The sequence below is a fragment of the Populus trichocarpa genome, chromosome 1 (assembly GCF_000002775.5).
Source record: "Populus trichocarpa isolate Nisqually-1 chromosome 1, P.trichocarpa_v4.1, whole genome shotgun sequence".
Lineage (NCBI taxonomy): Eukaryota > Viridiplantae > Streptophyta > Magnoliopsida > Malpighiales > Salicaceae > Populus > Populus trichocarpa.
The window spans coordinates 21336362-21357641 of record NC_037285.2 but is presented as its reverse complement, the minus strand read 5'-3'; the positions used below and the strand labels follow the sequence as shown (position 1 = coordinate 21357641).

The 21280-nt window shown below is 31.2% G+C and overlaps 2 protein-coding genes across 2 annotated transcripts; one reads left to right on the top strand and one right to left on the bottom strand.

The window, feature by feature from the left end:
• Positions 1-1577: 1577 nt before the first annotated feature.
• Positions 1578-4708, bottom strand: LOC7486691 (uncharacterized). The gene is made up of 2 exons (XM_024593940.2): positions 4481-4708; positions 1578-2955 (listed from the first exon to the last, which is right to left on the bottom strand). Exon 2 carries the CDS (start codon positions 2941-2943, stop codon positions 1999-2001), a length of 945 nt encoding a protein of 314 aa, XP_024449708.2. The 5' UTR covers positions 2944-2955; positions 4481-4708; the 3' UTR covers positions 1578-1998.
• Positions 4709-14095: 9387 nt separating this feature from the next.
• On the top strand, positions 14096-19825 carry LOC7473015 (kinetochore protein NDC80 homolog). Its single transcript, XM_002298152.4, has 4 exons — positions 14096-15308; positions 16348-16594; positions 19057-19203; positions 19350-19825. The coding sequence occupies exons 1-4, from the start codon at positions 14212-14214 to the stop codon at positions 19578-19580; spliced, it is 1722 nt and encodes a 573-aa protein (XP_002298188.1). The 5' UTR covers positions 14096-14211; the 3' UTR covers positions 19581-19825.
• Positions 19826-21280: the final 1455 nt, after the last annotated feature.

Sequence of the window (21280 nt, the reverse complement as noted above, 5' to 3'; positions counted from 1 at the left end):
ACATGAAAGAAATCATGTTAGTTTTAAAGTGAAATTCTCTTACAGTTTAGTCCCTGAAGTTTTTTCTAATTGTATATTTTCATGCTCAAACTCATGACCAATTTATCAAGAATCGTTAAGGAATGATAAAATAAAAAAGGGGGACCAAAGTGTAAAATAATAAGAAAAGGGGTGGTAGTTTAAATGATAGAAACAAAATTCAATTTGGTCCTTTTCTTCTTAAATTATAAGTTTCTGGTCTCTCAATATTTTGAATTTTTAATTGTGGTATAAAATTTTATTTTTTGTTTTCTTTTCGGTCCTCAGTTTGAGAGAGAATATAAAAAGAGAAAGTCTTAATTGACACCAATTTAATCCATGAAAAATATCAATCTTAATATTAATAAATTTTATTCAATAAGACGAGTCCCATCTAGGTTTTATTTTTGGCCTTCTCATCGCCTAAAATGATGGATCTAAACTTGGAATTTTTTTTAGTTTTAGGTTCATTTTGGGTTTACTGATTGGTTTTGAGTTATTTGAGATCATATTTATCAAGGTTTGTATGATGTTTTATAAGTGTTTTGGGTGAGAAAAAATGATCTTTGAGATTAAAAAAAAACACATGCATTAAAGGGAAAAGATGGGGTTAAATATCATACTTATCTATTTTTTACTTTTACGAGGATGATTATCTTTTTTTAAATTTTATTGACATTAATGATTATTTCTCAATTTATCAATTCATACATTTTAAGATTTATTTTATTTAACATAAATAGTATCTTTATATTTCTCAGCTAAAAAATCATGATACAGTAAAATTTACTTGCAACATTATCCTATTTTTATACCACATTGAAAATTAATTTAAGATCATACAAGTGGTGTTGTGTTAATGATTTTTTTTATATGTGTTAACACCTATTATCCTTACTTTATTATATTATATATAAATATTAAGCATTAACTCTTCAATTCACAATCAATTTTTTTTTCTCGAAGTTAAAAAATATGGGTCAAATAACCAGTGCACAGTCTTTATATTGCATGGTGCAAAGAAGAGCAAGTATATAAAGTTTTCTTAATGTGTGTTTGAAAATGTGGTAATTATTGGTTTTCAAAATATTTTTCATTCTAAAAAATATTAAAGTAATATTTTTTTTATTTTTTAAAAATTATTTTTGATATTAGTACCTTAAAATATTAAAAAAAATATTAATTTGAAGCAAAAAAAAATAAAAAAAATATTAATTTTTTAAAAAAATATAATGTCAAATAGATCTTAGTTCTTAGCTGTTGGGTTTCTTGTACCGTTTGTTTGGTTCTTTTGAAAATATTTTAAGCCCTTATCCTTCATAGCTTAGGTTCACTTCTAAATTTTAAGCCCTTGTCGTTTTTTCGTCAGTGCCTTCTACAAGGCTAGTGCAGTATTGCAGGGTCAAGCGCTCAAGGTGACGACAAGAACATCTTAGGTTTTCATGAAAGAAAAAGCAGGTAAACAATCTATTATTGTAGGAAACATGAACCTTAGAATTAGATTAGAAAAAAATAATCCTAAAATAAAAATTCAACTGTTCACGAGGGGAAAGACAGTATTTTTCCAAGAAAAAATAAGCAAATAAGCCCATTTATAAAGATTAAACAATATTTGTACGAGAAATAAAGTTAAAAGACTTTACATAGGTTGTTCCACAGAAGAATATTCATAGTCTACCGTGTAGGTGGACTGAAGGTAATTAAAGGAATGGCATCTAAAAAGATTACATACATAGAAAGCAAAGGTTATTCTTTCCGCTATAAGTTTTTCCCAGCCAATCTAATCAGAAACCAGGAAACAGAAAGAGAAACAGAAACAGAAACACGTTCACTTTTCAGTTAATTTCTTTTATGTTTCTTTCATCCTCTCAAATCCCCCCTTCTCTGCGCCAATGTCTCCTCCCTGAATGCCCCAAAAGCATTCTGCCATGTCAACGAAGTCGGCTAACAAGTGACATGCCACCATCATCACCATTGTCATCATTCGTCAGACAAACCCAGCCCTCCATCTGGAGAAGAGTGATCAATACCAGCACTCTCGTCAGACATTTGACGGTCGGTCCTTTCAGAATGCCGATGCATCAGCCGTCTACTGTGGTCATCACCTGTTGACCCAAATGCATGCCACAGTAGGAAGACATTCACCAGATTCTGATTGAAGCCCATATCAAAACCTCCATTCCTCTCTGCAGCATCTGCATCGAAACCCCCATCTTCATCTGTTTCAAAACCATTATGACTTCCCTCTATTACATAATCTCCAAAAACCATTGCGCCTGGCATTGTCGACCGAATCGTGCTGATTACATCATCATGTTCAAACTCCCCCTCGAGCCCTCGCCATTTCTGTTCAAGAATGGGATCGACTGCACGTGGTTGTGCTGAGGGGTGATTTGCCCTCATGTGTTTCCTTAACTCCTTGTAAGTCCCAACAAATGAGCAGTCATCCTGCATGCAGCTTCTCCTTTTGGCATTCAGATATTCCCGTGCAGGTTCCACCACAGTCCACCCTTTCACCTGCCCCCTACAGAAAGGGCAAGCAAGCTCTGTGGCTTCACACTTATCAACAGGCCAGCTGGAATCTGAGACCAAAATCGGATTATCAGCAGCCCTGGTGGATGAGATACTTTTAGTGTAAGCTTTCTTGTACTGGTCAAGGCAGTTGGAATAGCGGAAGCTAGTTCCACACATATAGGGACGGCAACCTTTATCATGAGATGAACAGAGTAGAAGGACGGCATTGTGCGGGCACTCCATGCAAACAGAACAAGTTACATTTTCCCAGTCTTTCTTGTCCAAAATTTTGGAGCATTTCTTTGAGCACGGGTCTGTGGCAATATGCTGATTATAACCTGGTAATGAATAAGGTGCCTGCCTGTATTGTTGAGAAGCAATCCTACGCCTTGCCCTGTTACCTTTCGGCATTTCCAACTAAACCTGAAAACCCATGAAGTAGAATCCATGAGTTAATTCCATGTGTGACAGTAATATCAAATACCAACAAAACAAATAACCGATGAATTCAGCATTAGCATGACTAGGCGAAACTATTATGGACCTTCTCATTCCTCACACAATTACAAATGCACGACAGGAGGAGCTGAATGGCCTCCATCAGAAGAACTGCTTGACATAATTATGTAGCAACTACACAAACAGCTAATATTATTTTTAAACTATGGGACAGAAACTTCCCCAAAACAAATGATACAGCAGTTTTTGTAACACTTCCAGCATCTTAAATGTCAGCTTTCTACTTTCCAAGGCCATGAAAAAATCACGCAGCCCAATCGGATCCTGAATCTAATCATAGAAAATTATCTAATAATAAGATGATAATTATTTGCAGGTGATTCATTTCCTCAGACAAGAAACTATCTTAGACACAAATCTGTGCCGGCAATCTGAGATTTATTTTATGTCCTTATTCACAGACTCTTTATTGAGCCTTGAGGATCCCTGTCATTAAAATTCTAGCATCAAGGAACAGCATAATGTATCAGATCTAGATAATAGTTACTTCAAGTGATAACACTGAAATTTTGGCGAACTTTGAGAAAGCAGGCACTACAAAAATCAACACATAGGAAAGCAAAGTAACCCAAGTTGGCAATGTAACCATCATTTCATATAGATTGGAGAGGTTGCTTCACAAGGCAAGGATCTCAAAATATTGTCAAAATAACTGAACTAATATATTGCTTAAAACACAACAAAGCTACACCTGCTGCTACTTAATCTGAGCAGCTCCGCTGGAAAATACCCCATAGCTATGTTCAACAGCAAAACACAAATCTTCCAACAAATCTTTGGAACTCACACACACATATTAGGGGCATGTTAATGTCATAAAGCAGGCTTCAATTGGAAACGCAGAGAAACTCAACAGAATTGTGTTAAAAAAAATAAGTTAACACCAAAACGCTTGAAAAGCAGCCCAGTTGAGATGTAGTCTCATATTCCATTCAATCCATAAATATCCAAGGCTTCTATCCTTACAATCACTATGCAATTAAAATCTTTAAATAAAAAAATAACATCCATTCTTGCTAATCACAAGATCTTTCAAATCTCAACAGTGCAATGAAAACCCTCCCTCCATGTTCCACCCCCACCCAAAAAGAGAAGAAATTTAGCCACACACCCCCCCCCCCCCTCCTTCAAAATCACTTTCCATCTATAAGGTCATGTACAAGCAAGAAAAAATAAGTTAAATTCCTCCATAAACACAAAGGTAAACAATAAGAAACACAAGATTATCCAAGTCCAGCAGAGTTAAACAACTTAGAATCACAAAAAACCCAAAAAAAAGTCAAACCCTGAATTCGACATGGAAAATGAACAGAACTCATCACAGAAATGAAATAATTCAACTGAGAAAAAACCAGCCTTGTAAGTAAATCCAAAATCCATAAAATTTGCAAGAAAAAATATAAAGAAGAAAATGCACGCACATACGTACCTTGAAAGAAAAAGAAAAGGTAAAGTTAGGGTTTGTTCTTCTTCTTGTTATTACAGGATATCGAATCGAAAGGTGAGGCGATGAGATCGAGACTGGTAAGGGATGGATAGTGGGGGAGGGGGGGTTATAGGCGGTTGAGAGAAAATAAAGAAATAAATAAATTATTTGCTGAAGGAAAAAGAAAAAATAGAGAGCACTTTTTAGCGGTTCGGAGCATGGAGAGAGATGATTTTCACGAGCGTAGCCCGTGGATGGGATGGGTTGGTGAGAAATAATCCTCTACGGTAAACATTTCGTCAGATTTAGCCTCTATTCATTGCATTATTTCAATTCAATCCTCTGATTGGGGACTAAATTGTGATGAATTTACTTGCAAGGGGAAGACATGTTTACCAGGATAGTTGAGGAATAGCCTAACTTTAGGTAGTTCTTACCTGGCCTGGTTTGATGGGTCAGCTAAGCGACCGGAAAAATCAGAAACTATCACGGGTTAGGTTAATAAAAAAATCTGGTTTTTGTTTTCAAAACAATATTATTTTATAAATTTAAAAAAAAATCTTGAATCAACCAAGATACATGACCCGGATCTTGGATGAAATTAACCCCCAAAATAGATGAGCTAGAACGATTTGATTCGATTTCATGGACCTCGAGAGAGGCTATATTGCTAAAAATATTCAGTCGAATTGTTTTGAATTGGTGAAACATGAAGAATATAAGGATCTGTTTGATAATTGTTTTTATAACGGCATATTTGTCAAATTTACATAAATACAAGGAATAGATTAGGAGATATTTGTTGTGGATACTTTGCGGGTATTTTTGGATATGCCTTGCGAATATTTACTAGGTGCCCTCGCCTTTTGTCTATCCAAAATTAGTCCATCAATTACGAATATTTTTGAATTTTTTTAGTTTTTTATTTTCAATTTCATCCTTCTATATTTCATTAATTCTAGATTATTTTTATAATTTATTTCGATTTACTTTTTATAATATTATTATTATCTCAAATAAATATCATGATATTTAGCTGATGCTCAATTTTTTTAAGATTCTATTTCAATTACCTACTCTACTAAAAGAATTGGGACTTCACTCCAACTCCTTTATTGTTTATATAAACAGTGAAGGAGCTACCCATTTTTATTTTTAAAATTATATCCTCTAATTTTTTTTTTTTTGGTTGTATATTTTCTAGTTTTTTTTTTTTATACTTCAGTATTTCATCAATTTTGAATTATTTTTTGTAATTTGTTTCAATTTACTTTCTATGATATTATCGTTGTCTTAAACAAATGTCATGTTATTTGATTCATGCTCGATTTTTTGAGAGCCTATTTCAATTGAATCATTTTTATCTTTTTTTTTAAATTTCATCATTTAGTATTTCATTGATTTTGAATCCGTCTTCAAAATTTATTTCGGTGACATTATCGCAGTCTCAAACAAATATTCTAGTATTTGGTTGGCGCTCAGTTTTGGAAGTGTTTATTTTGGTTATCATAACATTAATTAAAAATAGTTAAAAAAAATGAAAACAAGATGTTAAATCTAGTGAAGTTCATGATCCAAATTACGGGTTTGGAGGGTTTAGTGAGTTAAGTCATAAAACCCGAATCAATCCAATATGTTACTATTTTTATATTAAAAAAATATCATCTTAAAATGTTTTCAAAGTCAAATCACATCGTTTTACCTGTTATCACATCGTTTTACCTGTTATCCGGATTGCTTTGAACCTGCCAAGTCCACTAGGTCAGGTCGGGGCAACTTATAGGCGGGTTAATTTTAAACCAAGGAATCTAGTCGATAGGTTTCAAAGTTAACCCACTCGGTCAGACCCCTTGTGTCCCTTTTTCCTTTTTTTTTAAAAAAAAAAATCATCTTTCAATTTTTTTCTTTTGATTAAATCATTTTTGGCTTTTTTTCTTTCTTTTTAATTTCATCTTTTAATATTTAGTTGATTAAAAAATTTTCCTTCTAATTTATTTTGGTTTACTTCCTATGATATTATCGCAATCTCAAACAAATATCCTGGTATTTGATTTGTGCAGTTTTATGATTTTTTTTTATTTGTGTTATCATATTATTAATTAACAAATAGTTTAAAAAATAAAAAAAATATGTTAAACTCGGTGGAATCCATGATCCAGGTAGTGGTTTTAGTGGGTTAAGTCACGAAGTTCAGATCGATCCAATATGTCGTAGGTTAAGTTTATTAGGTTATGTCAAAGAAATTATCACGCAAGTTGATTTTAAACTCAGGTTAAGTAAAGAATTGAGTCAAGAGGTTTTAAGATTGACCCGCTAAATCAAGTAAAAAATAATAACAAATAATTTCTTATGATCTAAATATCTTTTTTATATTTAAAATTATCTTAATCCTACCCACAATGAAGGGCATCGAACTAGTAGATGTCCATACTAATTCAGTTTTTAAAATTGAAGTGTATGTATGTATTTACTTTGGTCTATTAAATAACATAGGTTATTGAAATTTAAGTAATCCATAAAATTTGACAGATTATCTTTACTTTCATTTTCATTGTAGACAGACTCATCTTATTATGAATTGGAATAATATAATAATTATTTTACCATTTCAATAAAAAATTATTGAAATTACTATTGGGGTTAATATGATATTTTAACAAGTTTATTAGTCATTAATTATTATCAAAATGACTGGGGACAAACAAGTCTTTTAACATTTTTTAAACTTAATTCAATGATTAAATTATCCTTAAACAAAAAAGATTTAAACTGACATCTGGGTTTTCTTTTTAAGTTTTAATTTTTAAAGCATAGAAAAATTGCTAAATTATCCTAGCAAATATTTTTAAACTAGCATTTAGGAGCTTTTTCATATTTTTATTCTAGTTTTTTTAGCTATAATTAAGTTGACTAAGAGATAATTTGATATTTTAATAAATATAAAATATTATTTTAAAACCAAAAGTGGTTGGCATGTGTGTTGCGTGTGCCCTTTGGGCGGCATATACTTTATCAATTGACAACTAAATGTCGGCTTCCACGGTGGCTTTTGGAGCAGTGTATCAGGCTTTTCTAGATGGTGGGACACGTGTTGGTGAAAGGTTGATGGTGTGGCTCCAGTAGACTATTTTTCTTCTCCTTTTCTCTTTTTTTCTCATTGCCTCGGGTTTCGCGTTTACCATTCCAAAAATTAAATATGTTTTCTCAGTTTGTTTTTTTTTATCAATTTGGATACTAATTCTTTTAATTGCTATTTGTTTTGCTTTTAATATTTTTTTATTTGATTTTCAATTTTATCCTTAGAATTTGATTTTTTTATATACAATTTGGTCATAATTCTTTCGATTGTTTTTTTAATTATTTTCATGATTTAATTCATTTTTCAATTTTGTCCATCATTATTTAATTTAATTTTATACTAGATTTGGTAATCGTTCTTTTGATTGCCATTTGTTTTGTTTTTTATTGATTGATTTGTTTTTCAATTTCATCCCTCGATATTTAAATAATTGAGAATTTTGCTTCATGGTTTTTTTTGTGTTTGACTTCTATGGGGTAATTTCGATTTCATGAATCGAGTCATAAGTTTTGAAAATTATCCGGATTTAATTTTGGTCTTTTTAGGCTTTTTTTTTTTATCAATTTCATCATTTGACATTATATTATCGAGCCTTGAATTTCATGATTTTTTCTTCTTTTTTTTCTATAGAGTTATCCCGATATCATATCCTGGGTCACGGGTTAATCGAGTTAATTCAAGCTAACTCGAGTTTTTTTTTTTGTTTTTTTTCAGTTTTGCATCTCATCATTTAGTTTGCTTGAAAGTTGACCTCCATTGTTTTATTTAATTTCTTTTGTATGAGGTTATTATAGTCTCATGAGTAGGCTATAAATTTGACCTACTGACTTAAGTCGAGGTTTTTGTCCTTTTTTAAAAAATCCAGATTATTCTTCAACGTTTGATTTGTTGGTTATTAAGCTTAGATTTTTTTTTTTCCTCTTTATGAGGTTATCCTATTATTATTTAATTTCTACTTTGTTATCGAATAAGATTGTTGAGATCTTTTATGAATATTTAGAAGGTATCTTTTCATAATATTAGCAAATGTTTGTTTTTTATTAGTTATTGTTGTTGTTTTTTATAATCATATTATTAAATTAACCGAGTTTATTGAGCCTATTTTTTTTTGTCCTTTAAAAATAATATCATTATCTAGCATTTTTTTATGTTGGAAAAAATATGATTGGGCTAACAAAAGCTAACATATGAATTGAACAAAAAAATAATAATAATAGTGTACTTGCATTTTTAATTCTTTGCTAAACAAAAGCACCATATAATTTATTTTTTCTTCATCTACAAACCTTAAAGCCCAACAAAGTTTCATTTCGTTTATCAAACAAATTACAATAACATATTTGGTCAACTACATTAATTGTTAATGATAAATCCTAAAACAAATTACATTGTTAAGGATAAATTATTTGAAAGAATTAATGAATATACTAGACATAATGCGATCTATGCTATGGAAAAAAAAAAAGCAAAAGAGTAGACCAAGTAATCATTAAGATAATGAACTACCACACTATATCTATTCATGACGATTCAAAGGTCCAATAAATAGATAGATCTTGACAAAAGCTAAACAAAAGTCAAATATAACATGTAATAAAATTCATAATATCAAATGAAAAATTACAAAAACATCAACATATCTCTTGTTTATTTTAATCAACATAATGTTTTTAAACATTTGAATAATAAGCAACCAATTTCAATCAAGTTTTCATATATAATTTATTATTATTATTATTATTATTATTATTATCAAATACATAATAATGGAACAAAAAACTATTAAAATAAAAATAAAAATTTATAATAGTATTTAAAAATCATGTCAAAACCAAAAAATAAATGAGTCCAGTTAATGTTTTTTTGGAGTATAAAAAAACCAAGAGAAAAAAAAAGCGAGCAAAGCGTTGGCCCCGGGCAAGTAGCAGGCCAAGGGAGTGTGGGCCCGAGGCCAAGCCCATGCTCCTAACCATGTTTGTTTTTTTTATCAAAGGAGTGGACGACATATCGTCCATCCTTTTTTTTTAAAAAAAAAAAGTGATAGACAAGAAGTCATCTATCACAATTTAGAAAATAAATGTGCCTCTCGACTCTCAAACCCACGACCACTTATTTGACACTCGTCTAACTAGTTGATCCGATAATTAAATTTATTTTCAAATGATTAAAATAGTATATTAAGATGTTTTATTGATAATACAAACAATAAATCATTATAAAAGACTCTAGTCTTCTTTTTAATAGGTTAATATTACGAGATAAAATTGATATATTGGAACCGCTAATGATTTACTCACCTTCTATCATGTCATGTATAAAAAGGTAGTGTTTTGTGTTATGATAATTGTTGTGTTTTAAGGTGCTTTTCATTTGAAATATATTAAAATAATATATTTTTTATTTTTTTAATATTAGTATTAAAACGATTAAACATCATAAAAAATAATAATTTAAAATAAAAAATAATAATTCAATATAGTCCACAAAAACTAACAACTTGCGATGTAAAATAAAAAAAAACTTATCGCTCCATGCTATGCAAAAGACAGAGCATGATTGTGCTATCTCGATGACATTTCCAACAACTATTCTCTCGTAGGAAGTCCTTTCATCATTACTGCAATCATTAGAATAGACAATCTGTCATCTCAGAGATCATATGCTCTTATTACCACTCTTCCATGCCATTAGGGTTTGGATTTTATTCAAATCCGAATATCATGTACAAGAATGGCCCAATAAGCAACTCTTAATCGTGGTTGGATATTGTTTGAAAACGCTGTTTAAACTATATTTTATTAAAATTTAAATTGTATTTATTTAAAATTAATTTTTTATATTTTTAAATTATTTTAATATGTTGATGTCAAATATAATTTTTTTAAAATAAAATAAAAATATTATTTTGATGCATTTCTAAATAAAAAAGATTTTGAACTGCAACTGTTATCATTCTTCTAAACACACCCTTAATTGCAATACTTGGGGTAAACGAATAAAAATAAGAGGGTATTTGAGAGTGTAGTACTAATTGTTTTTTAAAGTATTTTTTACTCATAAATGTATTAAAATAATATATATTTTTTTTTATTTTTAAAAAATTATTTTTGACATCACAATATCAAAACGATCTAAAATCATAGAAAAAAATATTTTTAAGCAAAAACAAAACAATTCAAAATTTAAGGAAACACCGTTTGGAATGCAGTTCCAAATAGTCCTAAGAGGTATTTGAGACAGTGGTAAATGTTGCTTCTTAAAGTGTTTTTTCTTTTCTTGAAAATGCATTAAAATAATATTTTTATTATTATTTTTAAAATTCATTTCTGACATCAACACATTAAAGCGATTTCAAAACATAAAAAAAAAAAAGACAAAACTACTATATCAAACATGGTCAAATGTATGATTGAAGATCAAAAAAGAAAAAAAGAAAAGGAGGTGTTCAAAGATTATAGGACAATAATGGATAATAGGAAAGGATGGGAAGTTTCTAATGAGAAAGGAGAGGAAGCCAGAAACCCTAGTGCTCGATTTCATTAATTCATTGACTATATATATATATTGTTGGCAATATTTATATTTTTTCTTGTAAGAAAAAAATGTGTGAAAATCCATTTAATAGAAACCCTAAAACTACTTGTGTTAGAAGAAGAATCTTGATTGTAAGAACACTTTTGAAAGGGATTTTTTCCATAAAGAAAACATCATTTCTCTAAGTTAAATAACCAATTGAAAATACATAAAACCAATAGTGCACCCAATAAAACACCTTTGATTTCCACACAAATCTCTTTTTTCTAGCATGCATATGAGTTTTGAGTGTGTGTCAGCTCTCATGACTCATCCCTCATAACCGGGTAAATTGTAATTAAGTTTAAACATATTTAATTTCTGAAATTACAAAATTATCCCTCAACTAGGTGTGATAATAACAAAAAAAAGAATAAAAATACAAAAAATACCCCTAGATATAAGTTAAAGAAAATTATTGTGAAATATAAAAGTTAAAGTACTCAATTTGGCAATGACGAATGAACTCTTGTGAAATTACATAATTATTTCTAATAACTAGTTTTGAGGTTTTGTTTGTAAAGGGAAAAATGGATATTTCACCGTGAGTTGCTATAGTAAAATACCAACTCCTTTAGAGTTTTACTAGTTCATTGGCCTGCATTGCACTGTAGGTCATATAATTTGTTTTAACGTTAAAGAAATTGTCTAAGCGTTGATAATGTGTTCTCTAATAAGAAAAAAATTTAATTATAAACTCAAAATATGATACATGTTGGACGACATGTTTTTTAAATATTGATACGACAACATATTGAATGATATTTTTTAAATATTGAGACTGTGACATATTGAATCGACCCGGGTTAACCTGTCAAATCTATGTCTTAAGTCATAAGACCATGATAACCATATAGAAAAAAAAAATTATAAAGGCCAATTCCTAATTAACCCGATGTTAAAAGAATAAATAAAAAAAGACAAAAAAACTACTTGGATCAACCCGGGTTAACCAGCCAAACTTGTAACCTGGATCATGAAATTGAGATAGCCCGTAGAAAGAAAATAAAAAAATAATTATGAAGCTAGATTGCCAACTAATCCAATGCTGAAAGATGAGATTGAAAAAAAAAATCAATTAAAAAAAACAAAAAAAAAACTCATCCCAAGATAACCTGTTAAACCCGCTATCTAGGTCATGAGACTGATATAACTTCATAAAAAGCAAATAAATGTTTTTATGAAACTCAATTTCCAGCATATTCTATGTTGAAGGTTGAAATAAAGAGAAAGAAATAAATAAATGAGACTAAAATAACTTCACATAAAGCAAATTAAAAAAAGTTACGAAGCCTAATTTCTAAACAATCTAATATTGTAAGATGAAATTAAAAAAAAGACTAAATGAAAAGGAAGATAGAGTTGTTGGAGGGTGAAATTGAAAAAAAAATATATTCAATTAAAAAACAACCTAGAATAAATGATATGGGTCAACCTGATAAACCTATGACTTGGCTCATAAGATCGAGATAATTTTATAGAAAGTAAATAGAAAAATTTATGAAGCCTGACTTCCAACTAACCCAATATTAAAAGATGAAATTGAAAATAAAAATTTAATTAGAAAAAACAGCCTAAAATAAACACAACCCGAGTTAACCCGTTTAACCCATGACTTGTGTAATGAGATTGGAATAAATTCAGGAAATACAAATAAATAAAATTATAAAGCTCACTTTCAGTGGATCTAATATTGAAAGTTCAAATGGAGAAAAAAAACTAAATTTATAGGTTTGAAATATAACCAAAAAAAAAAAAAACTACAAAGCACAATCCTCAAACATAATATAATATTAATGATGAAATTAAAAAAAGTTTGAGTTATTGAATGGTTGAATTAAAAGAAAAAGTAAATAAAAATATTATTATAATAAATAGTATTTTATGGGTATAATTACAATAAGTTAGCTTTACTATATAGTGTTTTGTTAATTACTGGTGTCATTGGATTTGTTTTAGACAAGGAAGTTTAATTGAGGTGATTTTTTTCTTTAAACATGCAAAAAAAAAAAAAAAAGAGATCGGGATTTATGAATTGTTTTTATTAGGTTTGATTATCGACTTTTAAATTGATTAGATGATGTTTAAAGATTGAGAATGGATTTAATGAAGTTTATAAAATATTTTTTTGGTAAAAATAAGTTGAAAATTAAGTTTTTGAAATAAAAAAACATGGACTCTAGTTTTTAGTGACTAGAAAATATCCATGTGTAGTTGGATGATGTGTTGTTTGCAATATTAAAAAAAAACTTAAACAAATAACTTGTTGTTTGATTTTTTTTTTTGAAAAAATAACAAAACTAGGAATGTGGGCTCAACCTTTAACATCTAAGTACAATTGAGCCTTTTTCTTTTAAGCCAGATATGCATGCTTGGAATTTTTTTTTATATAATTAGATTTGTTTTTAAAATTTAATTTTTAATTAAAACCATCTCTCATTTTTTTAAAACTATTTAGTTTAAGTAATTGATATTTTAGATGGTTTTTATAATTTCATAATATCCAAAGAGATTATTTAAATTTATCTTTAAGTTTTTTTTATTAAATTTTAGATAACTAAGTTAGATTTGCATGATAAATTTATAAAAATAAAAATAATATGATAGTTAAACTCTTTTAATAAATAATATGATAGATAAAAATTTATCTTGTAGTAACTAAAGTTAAACTCCAAGATAAATAAAAAATCATGTAAAATAAAAAGGAAAATCACAATAAAATATTTACATTTATTTTTCACAAAGAAGATTCTAATAATTAGAATCCACAATTCTTTTAATAATTTAATAATTTGATAGTTAAACATATACACCATTTATCATATTCCCCAATTAAAAAACTTTTATGGCATGAAAAAATGCATTCATAACGGCTATGTAATTTTAATTATACTATAAATTAATTTGAAATCTGACCCACGGCTAGCTATTATAAATTATTAGGACCTTTTGTTTTTATTTCAGGGAAATTGAAGAGGCCCAAAATCGAGGCGGGAAAGGCAAACAAACTCAAAATTAAAAAGGTAGTTTACTCACTCTACCACCACTCAGTACTCCGAAATTCCTAACCCTCGCCGGAGAAATGAGAGGCGCAAGTCACCGCCGCCCAACAAACTCTTTCAACCCACAGCCGACGCCCGATCACCACCGCCATCAATACGCCAACAACACCTCCCGCGATTCCGATGCCAGTTTCGCCAGCAGTCGCCCATCCTCCATCGGCGTTGGACGCACCGCCGACCCATATACTGAGAAGGCTCACCAGGCCTCCGCAATTCGCGCAATCAACGCTTACCTCTCCTCGCACTCCTCCAAACTCTTGCCACCTAACTCAACCCCCTCCGGTAAAGATATCACCGAAACCCTAAAATACCTCCTCCACCAACTCGATTACGAATCGACGAAACTTGAGGATGATCTAGCTTCCATCTTGAAATCCCTCAATTGCCCCTTCAAATTCAACAAATCTACACTCCGTGCCCCCAATACTCCTCACAATTGGCCTTCCTATGTAGCCATAATCCACTGGCTAGTCCAGCTTGCGATGTATAGAGAGGATTTGGCGGCCAAGACGGGATCTTTGGTCGAAAACAACAGCATGTTTATGTATGCTTTGGATAGTTACCTGAATTATATTCGCGGCAATGATGATTCGGTGTTGGAATTGGATAACGAATTTATGGGGAAGCTAGGGAAAGAGAGGGAGTCCGTGTTGGAAAATGTTAGGGTTTTGGAAGCGAGTCTGAAAGAAACTGAGGCAAAAGCGGAGGCATTGAGAGCAGGGCCTACAGAAAGGGAGAGGTTGGAGAAGGAGAGGAGTGTTTTGGAGGAGGATGTGAAGAAGTTCCATGCTATGATTGGAGAGTTCACTCAGGGGATCGAGGTGTTGGAGAAAGGGTTGGAGGAGAAAAGGAAGGAAATGGAGACAAAAGTGGAGGAGAAAAAGAAGCTCGATGAGGAGAATGATGAGTTGAAGAAGAGGGTGGAGGAGCAGAGTTTTAATCCGAGGGATGCTGAGAGGATGAAGAGGGAGTTGCAGGTAGTGGATAGAGATATTGTGGAGGCTGAGGCTTCAAGGAATGCTTGGGAGGAGAAGATGTGGGATCTTGATGCTACAATTGCACATAAGTTTAAGGAGATTGAGGCACTTGCTATGGAGTGTAACCAGGCTACTAGGAGGTTTTTTTTTTTTTATCCTGAATATTTTCACTTAACAATATTTGATTTTTGAAACTCTTAATTTTCTGCGTGTGTCCCTGACTTGCTGCCACATTTTTTGTTTTGCCTAGTTGATATGATCAACTGTTAGAATAAATGGTTGGAGGGAAGGACAAAAAGGGATGGGGGGAGGTGGTTTATGCCTCGCTCTCCACTAAGGAAGCGATCAGTTAGTTTTACCTTAGTAGATAATTAAGCTGAACTATGTTATCTAAAGACAGATTATTTTTAAAGCACAAGTCTTTTGCTATGGAGATAAATCGATCCATTTGTTGTTAGAGACGTTGTGCCTTCTGGCTAGCTTAATGAAGTAACGAAACAGTACAAACAACAAACAAAGCAGTGCTTTCTCTTAGTTCTCTTGATGTTTAGGTTCAGCCAAACAAACAACAAATGTCTCATTTTGTGTACATATATATGATGACGGCTAGCAGAGACATGTCCACTGCAGCCGGACACATAAGAGGGGTTAATATCTGGGTGTGATGGATAAATCTAAGAATCGATTGAGATTTGTAAATCATACATTTGTTATTAATTTCTTGATGCTAGGCGCGTGCAAGTCCTTTACTCTGTTTTGTAAAACACACCACATGAGCGTGTGCGTTTTTAAGTTCAATTTTTAAACCAAAAACCTGTCTTACTTCTGGCAAAGAAGGTTAGGCTTATTCCCTAGGTTTGATTGCTGTACCAAAAAAATTAGATGATTCCTTGTTTTCAAATCGTTGTTGGCCTCCTCTTGACATTCATGTTGTGTAGAATTTTACTATAGTGGCTCTCCATGTTTCACTGTTCTTGTTGCTCTTAAATGGCTCCATTTTTGCAAGTTATTCACAATCCAGGTCGACTTGTGCAGATTGTGACATCAGGTATATGTTAATGCATTTAACTTCATCTGCGTGTGTGTCTGACTTGCTGCCAATTTTCTTGTCCCTTTTACTTGTTGTCATGCTAAACTTTTACTACTCTGCTGCATCTGATTTCATGTTGACGGTTGCAGGTTAAAGCTTGGAAATGGCTATCAATATGTGCCTAATGCCAATGGGTCCACAGCTGCTGAGATCATGGGGCTTGACTACAAAACCACAATTAAGCCTGGGCTTGAATCCTTTGCTGCTGCTGTAAAGGGAAGTTCTATGGCAAAACTGGAAGAGTTGATTTTGCTTCAAAAACAGTCATCAGAATTAGCTGCTAAGATTGAGGGAAAAAGAAATCGTACCTCCACACTTCAATCGCATATTGATGAAGTAAGTTCATTAGAACTATGTCTTTACAGTTTGGGGTGTAATTTATGCTATGCCTTTGTGGTATATTATGCTTAAATCTTAATGCAAGTGGAATTATGCACTTTTGGTTTCAACTATAGACAACAAATTCTACCCTCTTCCCCCCTGAAAACTTTGGTGATTGATGACTTATCTGTATCAATGAAAAAGCCATTGTTTAAAGGTATGTGACATGAGCTAACATACCTGGATCCCACTTCATTAATGAGAAGTTTTCTTGCAAATTAAGATAGTCGCAAAGCTATCCTAACTGGATGCACAACATCTTAGAAAATCTGTTGAAGAGAGAAAAAGTAGACACTTGGTCATGTAGCAACACATCTGATGCCTATTTCCGAGTCCATGTAGCATGATTCTTACAATGAGACTGAAATCTGAGAACACTATATTTTTTTTTTACAAAACGAGTGTGATGGTCTCTCCTCAGTAAGCGTTCCCGGGTTAGTGATTACTCTACCAAGGAACTGTCCTGTTGGAGGCTGTCTTGTTTTTTTACTAACACTTCAGGTTTGTGCATTTTCTCAAATGGAATTTCTCTATTGGCTCTCGCTCCTTTTCACATATCATTGAAAGGAAAAGTTTTTACTGCCACAATTTCCTTAGTTTCACATAATCATGGCATTAGTAGAAGTCTTGGTGTTGCAACCACAAGGTGCAGGTTTGATTTCTTGGCAGTAGCCACTTCATACAAAATCCTTGAATGTTAGGAATGTCCCCAAATTCTCCATTCTATGACCCCACCCCACTATGGAGGAAGCGTAGCTTGTGAATGGCCAGTTGTTGCAGCATAATTTAGTTCAACATTGACCTTGATTCCATTGAGGTGTATAATTGTAAGGGCCCTGGTTTCATGTTTTTGATTTTGTTCTCTATGCTCTTTTTTTAGGTGCACTTATGATACATGTAATCTCTTTATTTTGCAGTCAAAGATTTCTGTTTCATGTGATCTTATCCAAAATTTTCAACTATTCCATCAACAAATTAGTAATAGCCACTGTCATTTGTTGTTAGTGGCAAAGATGCTGCACCTATGAGGCTATGACTGAGAAAATGGCCGAGCAAGTGACCCTGTTTTACAGGAAATACTAGTTGAATTACACCAGGAAAAGTATCTAATAGAATTTGAGAAGAGAACAAAGTAGGAAATTTTATCTCAAGATTGTAGAAGTAAAATGTTCATTGGAATCATTACTAGTCTATTGGTGAATTGTGTTGCCATAGATGTTCTCCTTAGGCGTTTATACTGCTTTGTTCCCTTTCCCCTATAATTTAGAGTGCTTATATACATTATTTCATCATGTTTCTCTTACAATGAATATGAATATTTTGGGAATAGCAAAATGGTATTTGTTGGGTATCTTTATCCAGGTCAAACACTATTTGTGCAAATCGTTGCGTGCTTTTGCATCTTTTATATTTTATTAGATACCTTAAGAGTTGAGAACATGGTCTCTGTAAAATCATTTATCTTCCTTTATTTCATCCAAAGGCAGTGTTTTGCATTTTTTTTATTGCATGTTCACTTTTCCCATGAAGTTGCTATCGCAAATTCAGAAAATAGTGATATCCATATGTGATGGGACTGAAGAAGGACAACAATGGGAATTATTGTTTGACTATATAGAATTACAACATTGGATGATTACTCTGGATTTTTAGTACCTGTAGCAGCATTAGTATTTATTAATTTAGTAGTTGAATTAGGAATTTAGGTTCCTTATTGGATCGGTACTGTTATTAGTTTTTTTCTATTTTATTTGTTTTGGTGCCGATAAGCACTCCACCTAGACTTGAAGTAACGTTGAATATTGACAAAAAAATAAAACCGAGTGTTCTTCCAGAGAATTGGTTCTGTTGTTGGTGGTTCTACACCAGTTTAAATATTGCAAAAGTTGGGGTAAGAAACATTCTATTGAAACCGAATTTCCAAAAGAAACCTACTCGACTTCATGCTTCTGTTTGGCTATTTAGGTTCCTATTTGGTTTCAAAAGAATATTTCAGTTCAGTTTGGTTTCAAAGAAATAAAACTGAACTGACCCAAGTGAACTGTATTTCTTTTAATTTTAGATCAATGTATCATATATTTTTAACAAAAATGGGAACTTAATAGGCTTTTAAGGTGATCTACCATTAAAAAAAATACCAAAATCTTATAAACAGAAACCATGAAAGGAATCAAACCAACCAATCACATTTAGTTTGGTTTGCTTCTTCTATGAATTCAGTTCAATTTAGCTCAGTTATTGAAATTCAGAATTTTTGAAACCGTGTTGAAATTGCCATTTTGAATTATGGCTTGTAGGTTGCATAGCTCAGCTTCATTTATTTAATGTATCTCATGTATTTAATAGATTTCTCTGGCTTGCTTTTTAATGGAGGGATCATAAGATTCACCTTATCCTGAACAAATCATTTCTCTCAGATGGAAGCTCAGTTGAACTTGTCAAGGAAAGAAACAGAAGACAGCACTTCTAGATGTGCAGCTGAAGCTAAAAAGCTCGTAGAGGATGTTCAGATAGAGGCTCATAACTTGGATGTTTTGGAAAGAGAAGCAGCAGAAATTTTAAAGGTATGGCCTTTTGACTCGCCTGTTTCTTCTAACAGTAAAGTTGAAGATTTTGGTATTGCTGGGAAGTGCTTAAAAACCTGGTGGCAGAATGATTTTCGTTAGATTTTAGGGTTAAAAGCTGCTAAAACATTGTGTTTTCTATGAAGGCTGCCGAACAAAAGTTGCAGGAGGCAATCAAAACAAGTGAAGAAGAAATTCAGATGCAGGCCGTTGAACTTCTTGCTCTGGTTGATTCAGTCTCAAAATGCAAAGAACAAATCGAGTCCAAAATCTCAGAGTCGAAAATCAAGTTATCTGAAACCGTGGTTGCTGTATCAAATGCTTACAAGGGTTCCTTATCAGCACAATTTGGTATCAATCTTGATATCAACCATTAATTTAGAAGGAAATATGTAAGCTTTTATACAATCTAAGAAGTAAAATTGTAACCTTTTGGTTTGTGCTGTAAATTTATTTCACCGTTGATCAGAACAAGGTTGTGGTTTTATTCCCAAGTATTGTAGGTGAGAGTTGAGTTGTTGGATTGGTACCATAGGAGACATTGTTGAGTGTTAGGCTTGTATGTAAAGCGATGTTTCCCCTTTGTTTTGGACTAAAGAAGTAAAAATTGTGTCTGCAACAATATGCAGGAGGAAAGAGATTAAAATCTTATTTATTTTTGTGTTTTAAAAATATTTTTAAATAAAAATATGTGTTTTTAATTTTTTTAATTTTAAATTAATTTTTTCTGATGTTTTTAGATTATTTTTTTAAAATATTTTTTCGATATATTTTTAATTAAAAAACAATTTAAAAAACAATCATAAACATAATACTAAACAGTACGTATCATGATAGAAATCCAAGAAAAAGGAAGTCAACTTTCTTAATTGAATTATTTCGAATTATAATATTTCAGGTTATTATTATTTGTTTTCTTATGTTTAAACTTTAAAATATGACTTGATTTCAAAAAAATAAAAAAAATGAAGGGCATTTGGAAAAAAATTGAAATGTTCTTACTGGGTGATGGTGAACTTGCAATTCAATCCTCTTCCTTTTTGACATAATAGCATTTAAAGTTTTATTCAATTAAGTCCCTGTATGTGGGCACCCTGTATGTGGGCACCAGAATTTATGATGGGTCCTTCATTTAGTTATATCAATATGAATGGGCGAAAGAATTGGAGCAATGTTATATTTAAAAAACAAATTATATAAATTTTTTATTAAATTTGAGGCGTCAACTGCTATTTTCCATGCTTAATCAATTGTTTAATATCTGTGGATACCATAAATCATTCGCCACAAATGCTATTGATAGCATAACATTTTCTAAGAAAAAATAATCTGATTTAATTTAATGGGTATTATATAAATTAATACAAGAATAATAAATTAATGGGTATTAATTATTTAGCAAACCATGGCCGTTTAATCACAGTTTTGAATGATTTACTAAAAAAAGCCTAAATCATAATAATCATGATTTTTCATAAACTTAATATAACAAAAAAATGAAATAAAAAAATATACATCACAAATTGAATCCAAAATACCAAAGAGCAATTTTACAAAACAATATATTCTGTATCTAAACAAAACTATTTGTAACAAAATCTTAAAATATGACAATCACAGTACTTTAACTTAACGAGACAAATTTAAGGTTACATTTAGGAATGTGATTGTTCCTGTGTTTTAAAAAAATTAATTTTTTTTGTTAAAAATTAATATTTTTATATGTTTTGTATCGTTTTGATACGCTGATCTCAAAAATAATTTTGTAAAAAAAAAAAAAAAATATCATTTTGATGTATTTCAGCACGAAAAACACTTTGAAAAACAACCGCAACCACACTTCTAAACAGACTCTTATAACTTAGATATCAATGTTACAAAATGATATATAATATTTTTAATAACATGTTTTTGACCTCATGTTTTTTAATCGGGTTTTCAAAAAAAAAAACACAAAAACAATAAATAGTGAATGAAATTATAAGCAAGGGAGGTAAAAAAACCTAAAATAAACATGAAAATTCAGACCCCTCTCCAACCAACTGTACGGTAAAGAGATAAGGAAGACGAAGAGATA

Excerpts from the sequence above, each read along its gene's own strand:
- LOC7486691 (XM_024593940.2), bottom strand. The coding sequence starts at position 2,943 with ATGCCGAAAGGTAACAGGGCAAGGCGTAGGATTGCTTCTCAACAATAC.
- LOC7473015 (XM_002298152.4), top strand. The coding sequence starts at position 14,212 with ATGAGAGGCGCAAGTCACCGCCGCCCAACAAACTCTTTCAACCCACAG. Across the intron at positions 15,309-16,347 it reads TGTAACCAGGCTACTAGGAG|GTTAAAGCTTGGAAATGGCT; the intron begins GTTTTTTTTTTT and ends TGACGGTTGCAG. Across the intron at positions 19,204-19,349 it reads AAGCAGCAGAAATTTTAAAG|GCTGCCGAACAAAAGTTGCA; the intron begins GTATGGCCTTTT and ends TTTTCTATGAAG.